The sequence below is a fragment of the Manihot esculenta genome, chromosome 17, assembly GCF_001659605.2.
Source record: "Manihot esculenta cultivar AM560-2 chromosome 17, M.esculenta_v8, whole genome shotgun sequence".
In the NCBI taxonomy this organism is placed as follows: Eukaryota; Viridiplantae; Streptophyta; class Magnoliopsida; order Malpighiales; family Euphorbiaceae; genus Manihot; species Manihot esculenta.
Genome location: NC_035177.2, coordinates 31436696 through 31451144, shown reverse-complemented (window position 1 = coordinate 31451144; position 14449 = coordinate 31436696). Strand labels below are relative to the sequence as shown.

The following is a 14449-nucleotide window of genomic DNA, read 5'->3' as shown; positions in this document are numbered from 1 at the left end:
ACCCTTCACGTCTTGGTGTATCTGAGCCCGAAAGGAAAGGTCCAAAGCTGGAATTGGATAAACTGATTTTGCACGCGCCAGCGTCTGCGAAAGGGGATTGTTCAATCTTGGAAAGCATGTAATCGGTTTTGTCTTTCGAGACTTGGAAATTCCAAAACTTAGACCCGCAAAATCGGTCTGGTTAAAATTGAAATTAATCAACCGATAATCAGATCACTGACTTTTAACTTTTAATTTACATTTTCTCCAAAAAAAATTTAATTTACAAATTATTTTTAAAATAAGTAAATTAATTATTTTTCTATTTAAAATAATTTTTAAATATTTTAGTAAAATTTTTTTAAAATAAATTTAATTTTTAAAATAATTAAAAAAAGCTTTTTTTAAGGAAATAAAAAAATCCATATTAATTGAGTGGTAAATAATTAAAATAATCGTAAATATTGTTTCTAATAATAATAGGGATTTTTTTAAAATATTAGAATAATATAATATTTTACTTGATGAAACATTATCATTAAAATAAATAAACAAGTTATACCTAAAGATATTTTGTTTATAACTTCTTAGTTATTTTAAATTTATTAATATATAATTTAAATTAAATAATTATTATTTATATAAATAGATTTAATCAATTTATAAATTAAATTAAATATTTATTAAATCCGGGTAAAATTGAATTTGGGTGGGATTTTACTACCCAGACTCGGTATCATTTTCCAATTTTTAAATCAGACCTAATCAAAATCGGAGGTCCAGCTCGCCAATGTGATACAGTTTGATCCTATTTAAGAATTTTTTTCAAAAAATTAATTTTGTGAAATATCCTGAGTGTGCCACGTCACGCGCTTCTCTTTTCTCTAACTAAATTAGACCGTTGATCGGTTTTTTTTTTTTCTCAATTCGTTAGAATTCTTTATATTTTCAAAAAATCAAATATATAAATATTCTCTTCCTCCAATAAAATATATTTATTAAATTATAATTTTTAGTATTAGTTTATTTAAAACTTTTTAATATATTTCATTTAATATATATTAAAAAATAAAATTAATTAATTCTAAAAAATAATTTATAATTTTTTTTTTGGAAGATGAATTTTATAATTATTTTAACATGCAATATATTGTTATTTTAATAATTGAAAATGGATGAAATATAAAGAAAAATATTATTATTTTAATTTTATTAATCATGTTTTCTTAATTCACGTAAAATAAAATATAATTCTTAAGAAATTTATATGCTTATAACTATAAGACGATGCTTCACCATAATTATTTAATTACTTCGTTTAGAGAAATTAAAAAAATCAATATTTACCAAAAATTACTTTATTTTTATTTTCCTCAACTTTTATAATAATTTTCATATATTTAATTTTATTTTTTATACATAAAACGTCATATAAATTTTCAAAGCATTTAAAAAATGTTTCTAAAAAAATCATTAAAAAACTAAGAATACAAGAGAAAAATTGAGAAATTTGAAATTCTTAGCCCCAATTTCTAATCGTCGGTCTCAACAACTTCAATAAATATTCAATATTCACCTGGTAATTTATATTATTTACCTCTCATCGTGGAATTGTCACATTTCAATATCTTATTTTAATTTATTATCACAAAATTCTTATTTTTAAAATTATTAAATAAAAAATTTCTTGTTATTCATTTATTCCACCCAATTATCTAATTTCACATAATTCATTTTATAAAAAAAAAATTAAATGAATTTTTCCAATACGATTTCATTTCTTTTATAAATAATTTTTTTAAATTAAAAAAATTAATAATTTCATTTTAAACTATAAGTTAATGGAAAAAAATTAAATTAAATTAAATTATTGTGAAATTATTTTTCAAATAAAAAATTAATAGGTAGCAGTAATATGATGTAAAATAGACTATGAAAAAAATAAAAATACCAAGTAAAAATATTTAGAATTTTTTTTTTTAAACCGAGAGTTGGATATTGGAGAAATAAAATCTAAAATTTCTCCGATTTATTCAAATAAATTTACTATTAGACTAAATCTGTAAATATAAAAATATTTAGAATATTATTTTTCAGACACCAATTTTCTCTCATGAAGTGTGTAAGCAAATATAATATTTATAATTAAAACTCATTCCGTATTTTATTTAATAAAAAATATTTTTTATTCAAGTTGATCTAAGAATATTTCAGAATATTTATGCTACTTAATGATTGAAAGGACACATTTATCTTAATTATATTTTTTAATAATTTAACTATTTTATAAAATATTCTCAGAGTTTATATTGATACAAATATTTCCTTTTAATAAATTTCAAGAGTGTGGAGATATATAAGGACATTTAGTCTCAATGCAAAAGAATTTCAATTAATAATCAAAAGGATACAATTCCAAAAAATTAAATTTAACCTGAATTTATTTTAAATTTTATTCATCTAAAAATTTAACAAATTACATATATTTTTTTCTTATTTGGAAATTTATGTATTATTTTCAATGATTACATTGGATCATACATGTAAAATAATTTATATAATTAAAAGTAATATACATTTTTTTAATTATTTTCAATATTTACATAAACAAAAAATTCCATCCCTTATTAATTAAAAAAGTACAAAAGATTTGCATTGTAAAAATAAGAATTTACTTTTTTTATATATAAAATTTGGCCCTAAATCTGATTAAATCGGTCTACTGTTCTAAAAAATAAAGATTGAAATCACAGTTCCCCTAGCTTAATCTGAAGTCAAAACGACCTCTACCTCATTTTGAATTCAGAATAACAACATTAAGTAATGCCCCCAAACCATTGGTTTATGTCACAATCCAACGTTATTGACAAGAAAATAAAATGATTTCAACAGGTAACTATTTTTAAAAATATATAATAAAGATATTTAATTTAACGGTTAAATAATAGATATTCAAACGGTTAAATCAAATATTTAGTGTAATGTTAAAAAGATAAAATAGCAAATAGACAGCTGATGAGTTACATTTCAAATAAATTTTAATTTTAGAGTTGTTTCTTATTCCCAGTTTCAATTTTATTTTTTATCTAGACTATAATACTCTTTTATAATTTTTTAAAATTAAATTTTTTTTACATTATTCAATTATTTAAAATTACAAAATATAATATATAAATTAAAAATACTATAAATAATAATTAAACTAATTACAATATTTATCATTATATAATAATGTATTGAAATAAAAATATTTATATTTTAAAATTTTATTTTTAATTGTTATATATATTATATAATAATAATTAATATTTTCATATTTATCTCAATAATATAATAAATTAATATATATTTTTATAAGTCATTTTATATATGAATTATAACAATTAACATAATTTATTAAACTTAAAATATATTAATTAAAATAATTATCGACTGTCAGTTATAATCAACTGTTTATTATCATAATAGTTATTAATTATATTCGAACAATTAAATTAAATACACCCTGAATCTTAGATTCAAAATTCGGTCCAACATATAGCTCAACATGCATGATAAGATGAAATCAAATCAAATAATATTGGACACAAAATATTATTGTTATTATTAATTACCCCCTTTCACACATATACATAATAACCAAAATCATACTTAGGCTTCTTTACTATTTCATTTTATCCAATTAAAATTATTATAAAAATTATAATATTTAAACGCGTTAATATTATGAAAAATAAAAAATAATTCTAGTTAATGAGTACTCAAAATTTTACTTATTAAATTTTAAATTTTATAAATTTTTATAAAATAATAAAATTATACTCAATTAATTTTATCAATTTATAAAAATTTATAGTAAAATTAATAAACTTTAAAGTACAATATATAATTAATTTTTATTTTTTAAAACAAATTATCAATAAAATAACTAATTTATATTTAATTATTATAATTTTATAAAGTTAGATATTAAATAAATTATAATTGTAATTTGAGCGTTTAATAATTTAAGAGTTTTTAATATATATAAAATGGATCAGCCCATAGTCGGACTACCAAGGCAATAGGCAAAACCTCTTTTTGGCGACGATATTCACCGAGACCGGATAAAATCCGACGCGCTACATGGAGCGTGCGTCCAGGTCGCAATCAATATCGAGTTCTCATTCCTAACCTGTAAAAATCATTAAAATCGTGAACTCTAATCAACATCCATCAGCAATTTCATTTCTGGAGGTAATTATCCAAATGACAAATAACATCAACAAAAAGAAACCAAAGATGATTCGCTCGAAGCATCCTCATTCACATCACCAACTAGAAGATCCGACAAGAATGACAAACAACCTTGAACTTAAAGAAGGGATCTCCATCACAGGCCAACTAGAGATTACAAAACTGTTCTTTATTTCCTTGCAGGGTCCAATCAGTGCAACGTACAAGCACTAAGAATATTGGTAGAGTATCACGTCAGGATCCAACAACAGATTTGACAAAAGAAATGCTAATCCAACACCCCCCTGGGAAATCTCATGTTCTAAAGAAAGGTAAAATATGAACACCCCCGCAATTAGTGAAAGTGATCCTATCACTTCTTAAAAACAAGCCCCGTGAAGTCACATGACCATGAATTGGAGATACCAACAATTTACTATCACCTAAAAGGAATTAATAGAGCTCATTGACCTGACACCATTTAATAGCTTCAAAGATAGATGCTTCCAATGTTTCATTTTTCCAAAGAATACAATCTTAACAAACCCTGACCTCAAAACATGCTCCATAATGAATTCAGATGCAACCAGTGAAGAATATATCTGATTCTCATATGTGAGTGATTAATTTGACAGAATGGCAGCGAGTGACCTTCACTAAGTCAAACAAAAAATTCAGGGCTAATGCAACAGTAGATAGCTCATAATAAGGGCAAAATGGTTGTTTATAACAATCTCAAATATCTAAAATATCACATCAGGGCACAAATTAAAATTTAGCAGCCAACAACCCTCCATTCCTCTTGCATAATTGGATCACAGAGCAATTCAAAAAATATAAATATATTCTTATAGAAAAATATAAATTAAAAAAAAAAAGCAAATATTAATTTCTTCTTTTTTTATCAATCACATAAATACACAATCACATTCCTTGTTATACACATCTATCAAATACACAAGGATCAGTTGATGAGCAATAAATCTCAACTATTACCTGCAGCCATACAACGAAATGCAGACTTAAGGCCTCATATCCATCAGATTAACTGATTAAGAGTGGAATAAACAAGATTCTCACCTTTAAGCTTGAAGCACCGGATATAGTAATAATTCCCCATATCAAACTATCCAGAAGAATTAGCACAACAATCTGATTTGCTTGAATTGAGGCCCACAAGATCTTTAAACAAGCAGTCGAATGAAATGCCCAGCTTGAATTGTAGGTGTTGCTCAGAATGAATGACAGCACTGAGTTGGTCCACATTTTCCCTCAAAACAATAGTTATATCAACTGTGCCAAAAATAGGGTTGAAAAGGCACAGAAGAGGAAGGACGAATTCACACAAACACCACCCATACAACAAATTAGTGGGCATATAAAACCCAAATCAATGAATGAAAACAGTATTATCACATGACCATCTTATCTCCTCAAATATTCCGAGAACAACAGTTGCCTAAACACCATTTTTCAATGTTCCATTAAGGCATTTTCAGTTTCTGACAGCGGAGCTGCAAGAAAATTAAAGGAAACTTATCTGTGACAAGTCTTTATTGAGAAAAATATTTGGGGAAAATGAAGAAAAGAAACAACAGCAACACAGCAAAGAGCAATAAGTTTCTTTTTTTTTGGAAAAAAAACACTTTATTTCTTACACATCACTATAACTCAAAATTCAGGAAGTGCAAATTCCTTCTTTTTTTTGGGGGGCGGTGGGGGTTGGGGGGGGGGGGGGGGGGGTTGCCTGGTTTGGAGAGAACAACCAAGTAAACAATGGGAGCAAAATATATTTTAGTACAAATCCTCAGATTTTGTACATAGACATCTTTTATCCACTGCAAGAAATTCAAAGTTGCTCTCAACAAGTTATCTTAGGATGTACATGGTAGGTCTTAAGACAAAGTAAGCAACCTAGTCCACGTACACCAAAGGGCCCACAAAAGAAAAAGAGGGGTCATAAATTAACCATCTACTTTTCCATATACTCTGAAATGCAAAAATACCAAAGAAAATCTAAACATAATTGATCTACGAAGTAAATAACCTGACATGTCAATACAAAATACATGCTGCACACTAGCTTATCAGAAACAGAATTTTAAGTTTGAAGTTCTTAAAGATCAATGAACATTGTACACATTAAATTTGATGCATATCACAGGGATGACTTGCAGTAAAGCAACATACCAAGTAAATCATCATACGGATCTGCTAACAGGGATGTGTCCATTAGAAAAGGAGGTGAGAAGACCTGATCATTTGATTCCTCCATATCATAAAAAGATATATGTCCATCAGATATTGCACCATTTGAGCCAGTAGCTGAAAAAATGCCATTTACATGGTCGTAATCAGTAATAGAGTCCAAATTACTTAGAATATCAGGTAGATCATTGTAATTCCCAACTTGACTATCAGGAGCATTATTCTCAACCACAGCAGTGTTCTTTTGAGATGTAAACAATCTTTTACTCCTCCTTGAAGCTACTTTATTTTCTACACCCAGGTAAGAAAATCTAGTAGTTGATAGAGGTAAAAAGTAGTGCTCAGAACTTTCATCAGTGTGACTGTCTCGAGATGATTCCGAATTCAAAGATTGTTGAGTAGACAGAGCTGCTTCTCTTACAGATCTTTTCAAGTTTTGAACAAAAGAACTATCATTATCTACAAACACAAAAAATTAATAGTCAATCTCCACCTGAAGCTCTTAAGAAATTTTTTTTGGGTAACAAAAGAATGAAATGCCATGAGCAGGCCCATGTGCCCGCGCGTATGTGTGTATATATATATGCAGATTGCTGGAGGCTATGAAGTAAGTGGCAAAGAGGTGAATCAAACCTTGTGGTGTATTATCTAAGTGACTATTTGACAAAGGCTGGTCAAGAGAGTTCCTTTCCAACATATTTTCTATCTGGCTGGTTTGCGAAGCTAAAGTTTGTCTCTTTTGCACGTTTCCACCTTTTCCAGAAGAGTTTGGGGTCAAACTGAACAACTGTGGTAGTTTTAAAGCAGGGGGACTTGCAGACACCTTGTCAAGATGAATGGCAGATATTCTTGAAGTAATCTCAGCAACATCATGTGAGCTACTTCCCTAATAATTCAAAAAATATAAATCAGTTCCATAGAAGGAATTCACAAAGTCATACACAATGCATTGTGTGAAACAATCATTTGCCAAAGAATTACCAAGGTCCTTCCACTGCTCTGCGCCTGCATAGGTGATGTTGCTCGACCATGACACTTTGGCATTGGTGGAAGACTGGAGGACATATCATTTACTTTCTCTGAACACTCAGATATTGACTGTTGTATTGCAGGGGCAACTTCCTTAAGTTGATTTATAAGCACCTGTACATAAAGTATTTAGATGGCAACTTCCTTAAGCTGATTTATAAGCACCTGTACATAAAGCATTTAGATGGGATAATTCCTCAATATGGCATCAAGTAAATAAGAAAGCACAATGATCTAGAATACATTAATGCCAGTGTCACACATGCACTTCAAGTGCAATTTAGAACCATGACCTAAAACCAAATTATTATTACAATAGATATCATGTGATTGGCAAGAGCATATCCTTAAATTTTCTCATAAACAAAAATTTGTTGCCAGTTGCTCCTCAGAAATAGCAGAATTTACACTAACCATGGAGAGGTCTTCTCTCAGTTCCTACTCACTAAATACCTGGAACTCAAAGGAAACACACAATCAAAAACAGACCATATTAATTCAATAAATTCGTAGCTCCCAGGGAGAATGCAGATAAAGCATGGATTTTGCAGTTGCAAGATATAGTAACAGAAGTTGAAATTCTCAACTGCAATAACCACATAAATTGGCCATTTTAATATAAGGTTCCAAAAGTTAAAATCTACAAAAATATCTTGGTAACAAATCAGCATGCAACTAACATTAAGTCTCTTCATATTTTTCAACCAGTATGATTTGTGTGACATCCTTGCTCAAAGAACGAGCAATTAACTACCATGTTATCAACAGAAATGACAGGAAAACAAGATAGAGAATATATCTAAGTAAACATCAAGCACTTTCAAAAGTCAAATAAAAAAATAATAATAATAATTGAAACCATCCAACTTCAAGTTGGAGGTCTTCAGGTTTTTCGCTGGAAGTTCCACACTGATGGATAAAGAATATCCCACTACCTGAAAATTAGCCAGGTGTTGCTGATGTTCTGCAAGAGTTGCGCCTAAAGACTCAGCATGGCCACTTGTACCACCATCATGTGCACTTCGTAATAAATCTGGACCTTCTCCATCATTAGCTTTGGCCTGGAAAACAAATGTTGCTCAATTGCTTCATTACCATCATCAATGAGTAGCAAATCCCAATCCTCTAATGGGAAAACAAATGCTGCTCAATTGCACTTCATTACTTATCCAGTTCATTATTCTGCCAAATTTTATACACATCTGCCACCCAATCTTTTAATGGGAAAAGTATTAAATCCACTAACATTTTTGGAATGAGAGTATACACCTGTTGCTTTCTGAAATCCTTTAGTTTCATCTTTTAGCAATTTTTATTCATAAATTTTCAAACTATAACAAATTTTTGCAAGGAAATATAAAAATTGGCAAACATTCAGGAATATTCCAAAATGGAAAGGTGGCAAAAGACAGAAAACAAAGGCAGTAATGCATTAACCAATATATCTTAAGACATCTAGCTAGCTCTTGGTATTTAAGGTACACCATGAGATGGAAGTTCTAATATTAATTTATGAGCAGTGTTATTGATTTTGTCTACATACTGATTGGAGAAATTTTCCTGGTTTTGAGAAATTTGAAAAATAAAAAAAAATGAGAATGGAAAATGACAAGGAAAAATCACATGACACAAATTTCCTTGCACAAGTGAGATTCCACAGAAAATTTTCAAAATATAACATTCATGCTAGCATCACACAAGCATAAAAATTTTTGTCCAAATAAATTTCCAATCACTTCGTCAAAATTCACACAAAAATGAGACAGATAAACATTTACTCGTGAACCACAATAAGGGCAGCCCATGCTCTAAGAAGATCAACAAAAGATTTGCATTCGGACAAATATTAAAGAGCCCATGAATGATGATGCAAAGAAGGTAAAAAGGTAAAAGTGCATTTGAATGATGTTTTCCAAAATACAATGCAATATTTTCCTTCAACTTTCTTTTTTTTTTAAAAAAAAGCATGTCATCCAAATTGTTTAAATTAAATACTTCAATCTGGATTCATTATAAAATTAGTACTGCAAACAAATTTTGTTGGAAGTAGCTATAAGCTCTCTTCAATATACATCTTTCATTGCGTCACAAATTCACAAGGATATTTACTTCACCTGCCAGCTGCCAACTCCAACAACCCATAGCATTATGCTAGAATTTTAAAGTAATAAATTCCAAAATAAACACTTGTTGGATGCCCACATCAACAATAAACAAGAAAAGCAAGACAATAGCAAGGGGTAACCAAGTAATATTGGCTTAAGCCATTTCACCCTAAACCCAACATAAGAACATTTGTCGACTGTCCTATGCACTCTCTCAGTCAAAGAATTTCACATGGTATAGGCATTAGAGTCATCTCTTATCTAGAGGATGGGCCACCTGCAAATGTCCAATCCTACAAACTTTTCGCTCCAAATGCCTAGTCCTGAGTACAAGGGGGTCCAAAAGGATGTGCTATCCCAAATTGATCAACTACAAAGCAAATATGCTTCATATAGGTTGAGTTAAGACCGATCCATTTTATCAAACATAGTATCAGAGTTTTATCTTGCAAGACATGGCACTTAGAGTGCGTGACCTACGCCCATTGTATAAATAAATGGGCTCCTAAGCGTAGGGTACCAGCCATGGCGAACGAAGATGTTGATTCTCCAAGCATGGGATAATATTATGAATTTAACATCACCAAAGGACAATTTTGGTGAGAACTTAATAAGCCTCCAGACACCCTCCCCTTGTAAACTGATTTTTAGGGGTGAGTTTGAATCCAGTCCAATTGCACTTGAGGGGGGAAATGTTGAATGTCCCACATTGATAATAAACAAGAAAAGCAAAATGATAATAGCTTGGAGAACCAAGGAAAATTGGCTTAAGTCATATTTAAATGAAACTTTGCCGACTGTCATATGTACTCCTCCCAATAAAGAATTTCACAACTCTAAATCCATGACTACAGGTCATAGAGAAACAAAGCCAAAGCACACAAGTTATGAAGGATAATGACATGCAGAAAAACTTCTACAATAACAAAACTTACAACTGCTTGCAAAAAAAAAAAGGATACCAGATGAAGCGACTGTTTGTGAATACGCTGCAATGCATGTGTCCAACGCCTAATAATTTCTGCTACATCAACAGTGGCATGGACTCTACCACCTCTTTCATCCACCCAAGGATGTGTATCGTCATTTACTTGTAGATCGGATGAATCTAAATTGTCCTTCAGCTTTTCCCTATTTATATTTTTATTAGACGCATCACTCGGTTCTTTGTCATCTAGATGTGTATGAGTAAAAGGAACTTGAGAACTTTGATCCATAGCCAAAAGCAAAGATGATCCAGAGATGCGGTATCTGTAAAGAGAATAATAGCATGAAGATTGTAGGTAGATAATTAGCATCTCAACCATTTAGAATGATATCTAATTATAACTACCTATGCTCCCGATGAGCTATTAGGTCCTCAATTGGGCCCGAAGCAAGAACTTCATGCTGACCTATAAAAGGAGACATAAACATTTAGAAGTGTTCTTTTTTAAAAAAGCTTAGATAAAGTCAATCAATCATAAGAAGAATAACTATTTTGTCTCTATATTAGGATCCTAATGCATATTCTTCTCCTCTTCCAAGTTTGTTCCTTTCTCCCTACCCTACCCTCACAAAGAATTCCCAAGTTATATAGCCTATCTCTCTCTCTCTCTCTCTCTAATTTGTTTTAATACAAATATACATACATACATATATTTCACCCTTTTTTTGGTAAAATCTGCAAAACACAATTAAACTTTTTAAACAGCTTTTTGTAACATCCAAAAGGTTGTCTTGAAAGAAAAATTTACCACAATGCCAAACAAATCCTAACATAGTTAAAATATTGCCAGCAACAAGAGGAGGAAATTACAATGATTTTCAACCTACTTTTATGTGCTAATATAGACTCCCACAAGCGAGTAGCCTTTGAAACTAAGTGAGCATTTTGACTAGAACTTGATACAAGATCATCCCACAATTCTCCTTCCAACTTCACTTTGTTCCTCAAATCATGCAGTTTTTCAAGTTCCTGCTGCAAATAAGCCTGGAATCCAGATTTCAAAGAAAAAAAAAAGGTGAACAATAAACTCATTTGCTGTCCACTCAAACTTTCACATATCAAGGAATTTTCCCTTTACCTCTTCAGCACAAAGACCACGAAACTCTGCAGTCATTTCATGAGCCAAATTGGACCACATTGCTTGTCTCTGAACAGCTGTTTCTGCATTTTGAAGAAACCTCCTCCTTTCAAGAGCTATTCTAGCCTGTTTAAGACAGGAGTTTCAAATAATGCTACCGAAATTCAAGCAAAAAACTTCAAGAAATTACCAAAAAAGGGAAACGTATAGATTAAGTCAACATAATTATTTAATCAAAGGGAATTAAGCCAGAAGACCATATTAAACAATCAAACTATTTTTTCCTAAACATTGTTCAGACTATGGTTGTGACACTGAATAAAGCAAAAAGTAGCAGCATAAAGAAGTCAACATGTATAATAACAACTACAACAGGTAATTTGTGCACTGATCAGTCATGATGCTACAGGGAAAAACACTCATCTTCCCATTTGCATTCAAAAGGGAAAAACACTAAAAGAAGAAGAAGAAGAAGAAGAAAGGAAAAGTCTAGTACTTCAAAGGGAGAAAAACTAGAACTTGGAAACCCCAGATGTTAGTCCTTTTTTGAGCCTTTTAGTTACACTTTATTTGTAAATTTAAACAATTTCAATATCAAACCTTGAACATCCCATGCCATTGACTTGGGATGCCTTGCTTTTATTAACATAAGTTAAAACAGAACAAAAAATTTGTATTACCTTTGTTACAGGAAGAAGTGTAGCTGCGTGCTGAAAGGCTACATCAGTTAGAGAAGCAGGCAGTGGGTTGGAAGCTACATCAGAAGCAAACGTTCGTCTATGGACCTCCCGTAAAGCATGTAAAGAAAGTTGCCATAGAAGTTCAACAAATCTGCAGTGACATTGGAAGTTCATCAGATAAATAAAACATTGAGTCATTGACTTTGCTTAAGCATAGCTTTTAACTAATAAAACATTTTTAAAAATTCACAAAACCAGCATCAAAGTTAAAATTCTTGATAGATATTCACACAAATTTCTAAAGGTTTTTCACCCACATGCAAAACCTAAGCAGAATAGGTACGCTGTCTATATGTTACCCATGAATTTTGTTACTGCTTTTCTTTGAGAAACAATAGTATTATATAGTCAGTCGGGCTATATGCTGAAAATACTTCCTCATAGCATTCACTCATGGATTCTTAGGCAATTTTCTACACATTAGTTTGGCTCTTTGTTTCCCAGAAGCCAAAATTACCCCCAGAATCCTACTCTGGATTGCCTAGCCTATGACAGTAATACTTCTTGACAATCCCTAACTTCTCATCTCGCACTATGAGAGAACTGAAACCCAGTCATCAGAGTAGAAGAGTAATATATGTTGAAAAAGCATGAATCGTAACCTTCATATCTGCATTTGCATGTATATAACTTATCCGCCCAAAAAGCAAATGCCAATTCACTTCCAGACATAGAAAACCAAAATCACTAGAACCCACCTCGGTCCACAGCAAGTAGCAAGCGACGAAACCCTTGAGTTGCTCCTTGGAAGCGCCCCTTGAGATTCGAGCTCACTGATAATCCCTTGGACAACCTAACCACCAAAATAAAAATGTTACTATTCATGTCCAATACAAAACGAAATCTAAATAGAGTAAAATCCAGGATAAAAAAAAGGATCTGGGAAATAAAGACAATTCAATCCAATCAAACTCTTCACATAAGACCTTAACCTTACCTTACGAAAATCGCGAGATTGTGCAGAATCGAAAATCGGCCAGACCCTATCGAAATCCTGAGAGATCGCAGCATTAGCAAAACAGAACTAAACGAACAAACACTTTTACTAAACAGAGCCACATAAAATTAAAACATATATTCCAGTACGTATGCAAACTTGATATGAGGGAAATGCATACTTTGGCGGATTGAACGGGGCCACGGAGGGAGGAGAGGATGAAGTAGAGGAGCTGCTCGCCCAATTTAGGGTTGGAGTGGCGGAATAGCCCGACCCGAGGAGTGCCGTTGGAGGCTCCGAGACCGATAGAGTTCGGATCCAGGCCTAAAAGCAAGCAATTGGTGTACATTGCGCTTTCTAGCTCTATCTCTCTCTCCTTCTCTCTGTCCATCGTCATCTAAATTTCGTCCTCCCCTCTCTCTCCGGAATCCTCCTCCTGCTCCTTTCTCTCTCCCGTCTGCTTTGCGTTTTCTGATTCTGGTTTTGCTTTTCCGATTTCTTTATTTCGATTTAAATTTTTTCAAAAATGAAGGTCCATCTCGAGTTTCTTAATTACGAGATGGACCCAAACAAATAAATAATTACCAGCGATTTGGGGCAGTTTTTATATTTATAGAAATTTGTTGGGTTTTATTTTTGAAAACGGGCCCGAGGCAAATTTGAAATGCTCCGAAGGGAATGAGCTTCGACAAAACGAGAATAAATATAAAAATTATCTATAAAAAAATGTTTTATGAGATATTTTATTTATTTTATTACCTAACCTTCATTTTATTTTTTGATTCATGTTGAAAATTATCAAAATATATTTAATCATTAACTATAAATATTGAAATAAATGCATAAATAATTAAATTAAAGTAAATTTAAAAATCTAGAACTTGTAAATTGCAAAAAAAAATTTATATATTTTATAAGAAATTTAAATTATAATAATATGGCATAAACTTGTATATGTAAGTAATATAATATTAGTCATAATTAATTTAAAAGTATTATTTTTAAATTTACACATTGATTGTAATATTAAAATAGTGTATATTTATAACTTCTAAAATTCTCTTTCATTAAATATACGTTTTGAAGTCTAAAGTAAAAAATTAAAACCTTTGTTAGATTACTAATTTAAGTAAACAATTTTAGTTAGTTCTATCAATTGGATACCTTTTA

The 14449-nt window shown here is 30.7% G+C and overlaps 1 protein-coding gene across 4 annotated transcripts; it reads right to left on the bottom strand.

The window, feature by feature from the left end:
• Positions 1-3972: 3972 nt before the first annotated feature.
• LOC110605223 (AUGMIN subunit 6) lies at positions 3973-13792 on the bottom strand. 4 transcript variants are annotated; one of them, XR_002486362.2, is made up of 14 exons: positions 13461-13792; positions 13280-13336; positions 13041-13135; positions 12283-12433; positions 11603-11728; positions 11352-11508; positions 10870-10930; positions 10499-10787; positions 8367-8492; positions 7384-7545; positions 7036-7288; positions 6385-6861; positions 5275-5708; positions 3973-4153 (listed from the first exon to the last, which is right to left on the bottom strand). XR_002486362.2 is itself a non-coding variant. In XM_021743637.2 (13 exons), the coding sequence occupies exons 1-13, from the start codon at positions 13674-13676 to the stop codon at positions 5668-5670; spliced, it is 2211 nt and encodes a 736-aa protein (XP_021599329.1). In that variant the 5' UTR covers positions 13677-13792; the 3' UTR covers positions 5063-5667. The 4 variants fall into 4 exon arrangements, 1 of the variants encoding a protein (XP_021599329.1); XR_006349215.1 differs by lacking the exon at positions 3973-4153 and adding an exon at positions 4175-4424; XR_002486363.2 differs by lacking the exon at positions 3973-4153 and adding an exon at positions 5063-5190.
• Between the last annotated feature and the right edge of the window lie 657 nt (positions 13793-14449).

Bases quoted from the DNA above. Each gene is read 5' to 3' on its own strand.
- LOC110605223 (XM_021743637.2), bottom strand. From the start codon at position 13,676: ATGACGATGGACAGAGAGAAGGAGAGAGAGATAGAGCTAGAAAGCGCA. The intron at 11,729-12,282 runs GTAATACAAATT...TGTCTTAAACAG, and splicing joins CACTTCTTCCTGTAACAAAG to GCTAGAATAGCTCTTGAAAG. The intron at 10,931-11,351 runs GTAGGTTGAAAA...CTCCTTTTATAG, and splicing joins GTCTATATTAGCACATAAAA to GTCAGCATGAAGTTCTTGCT.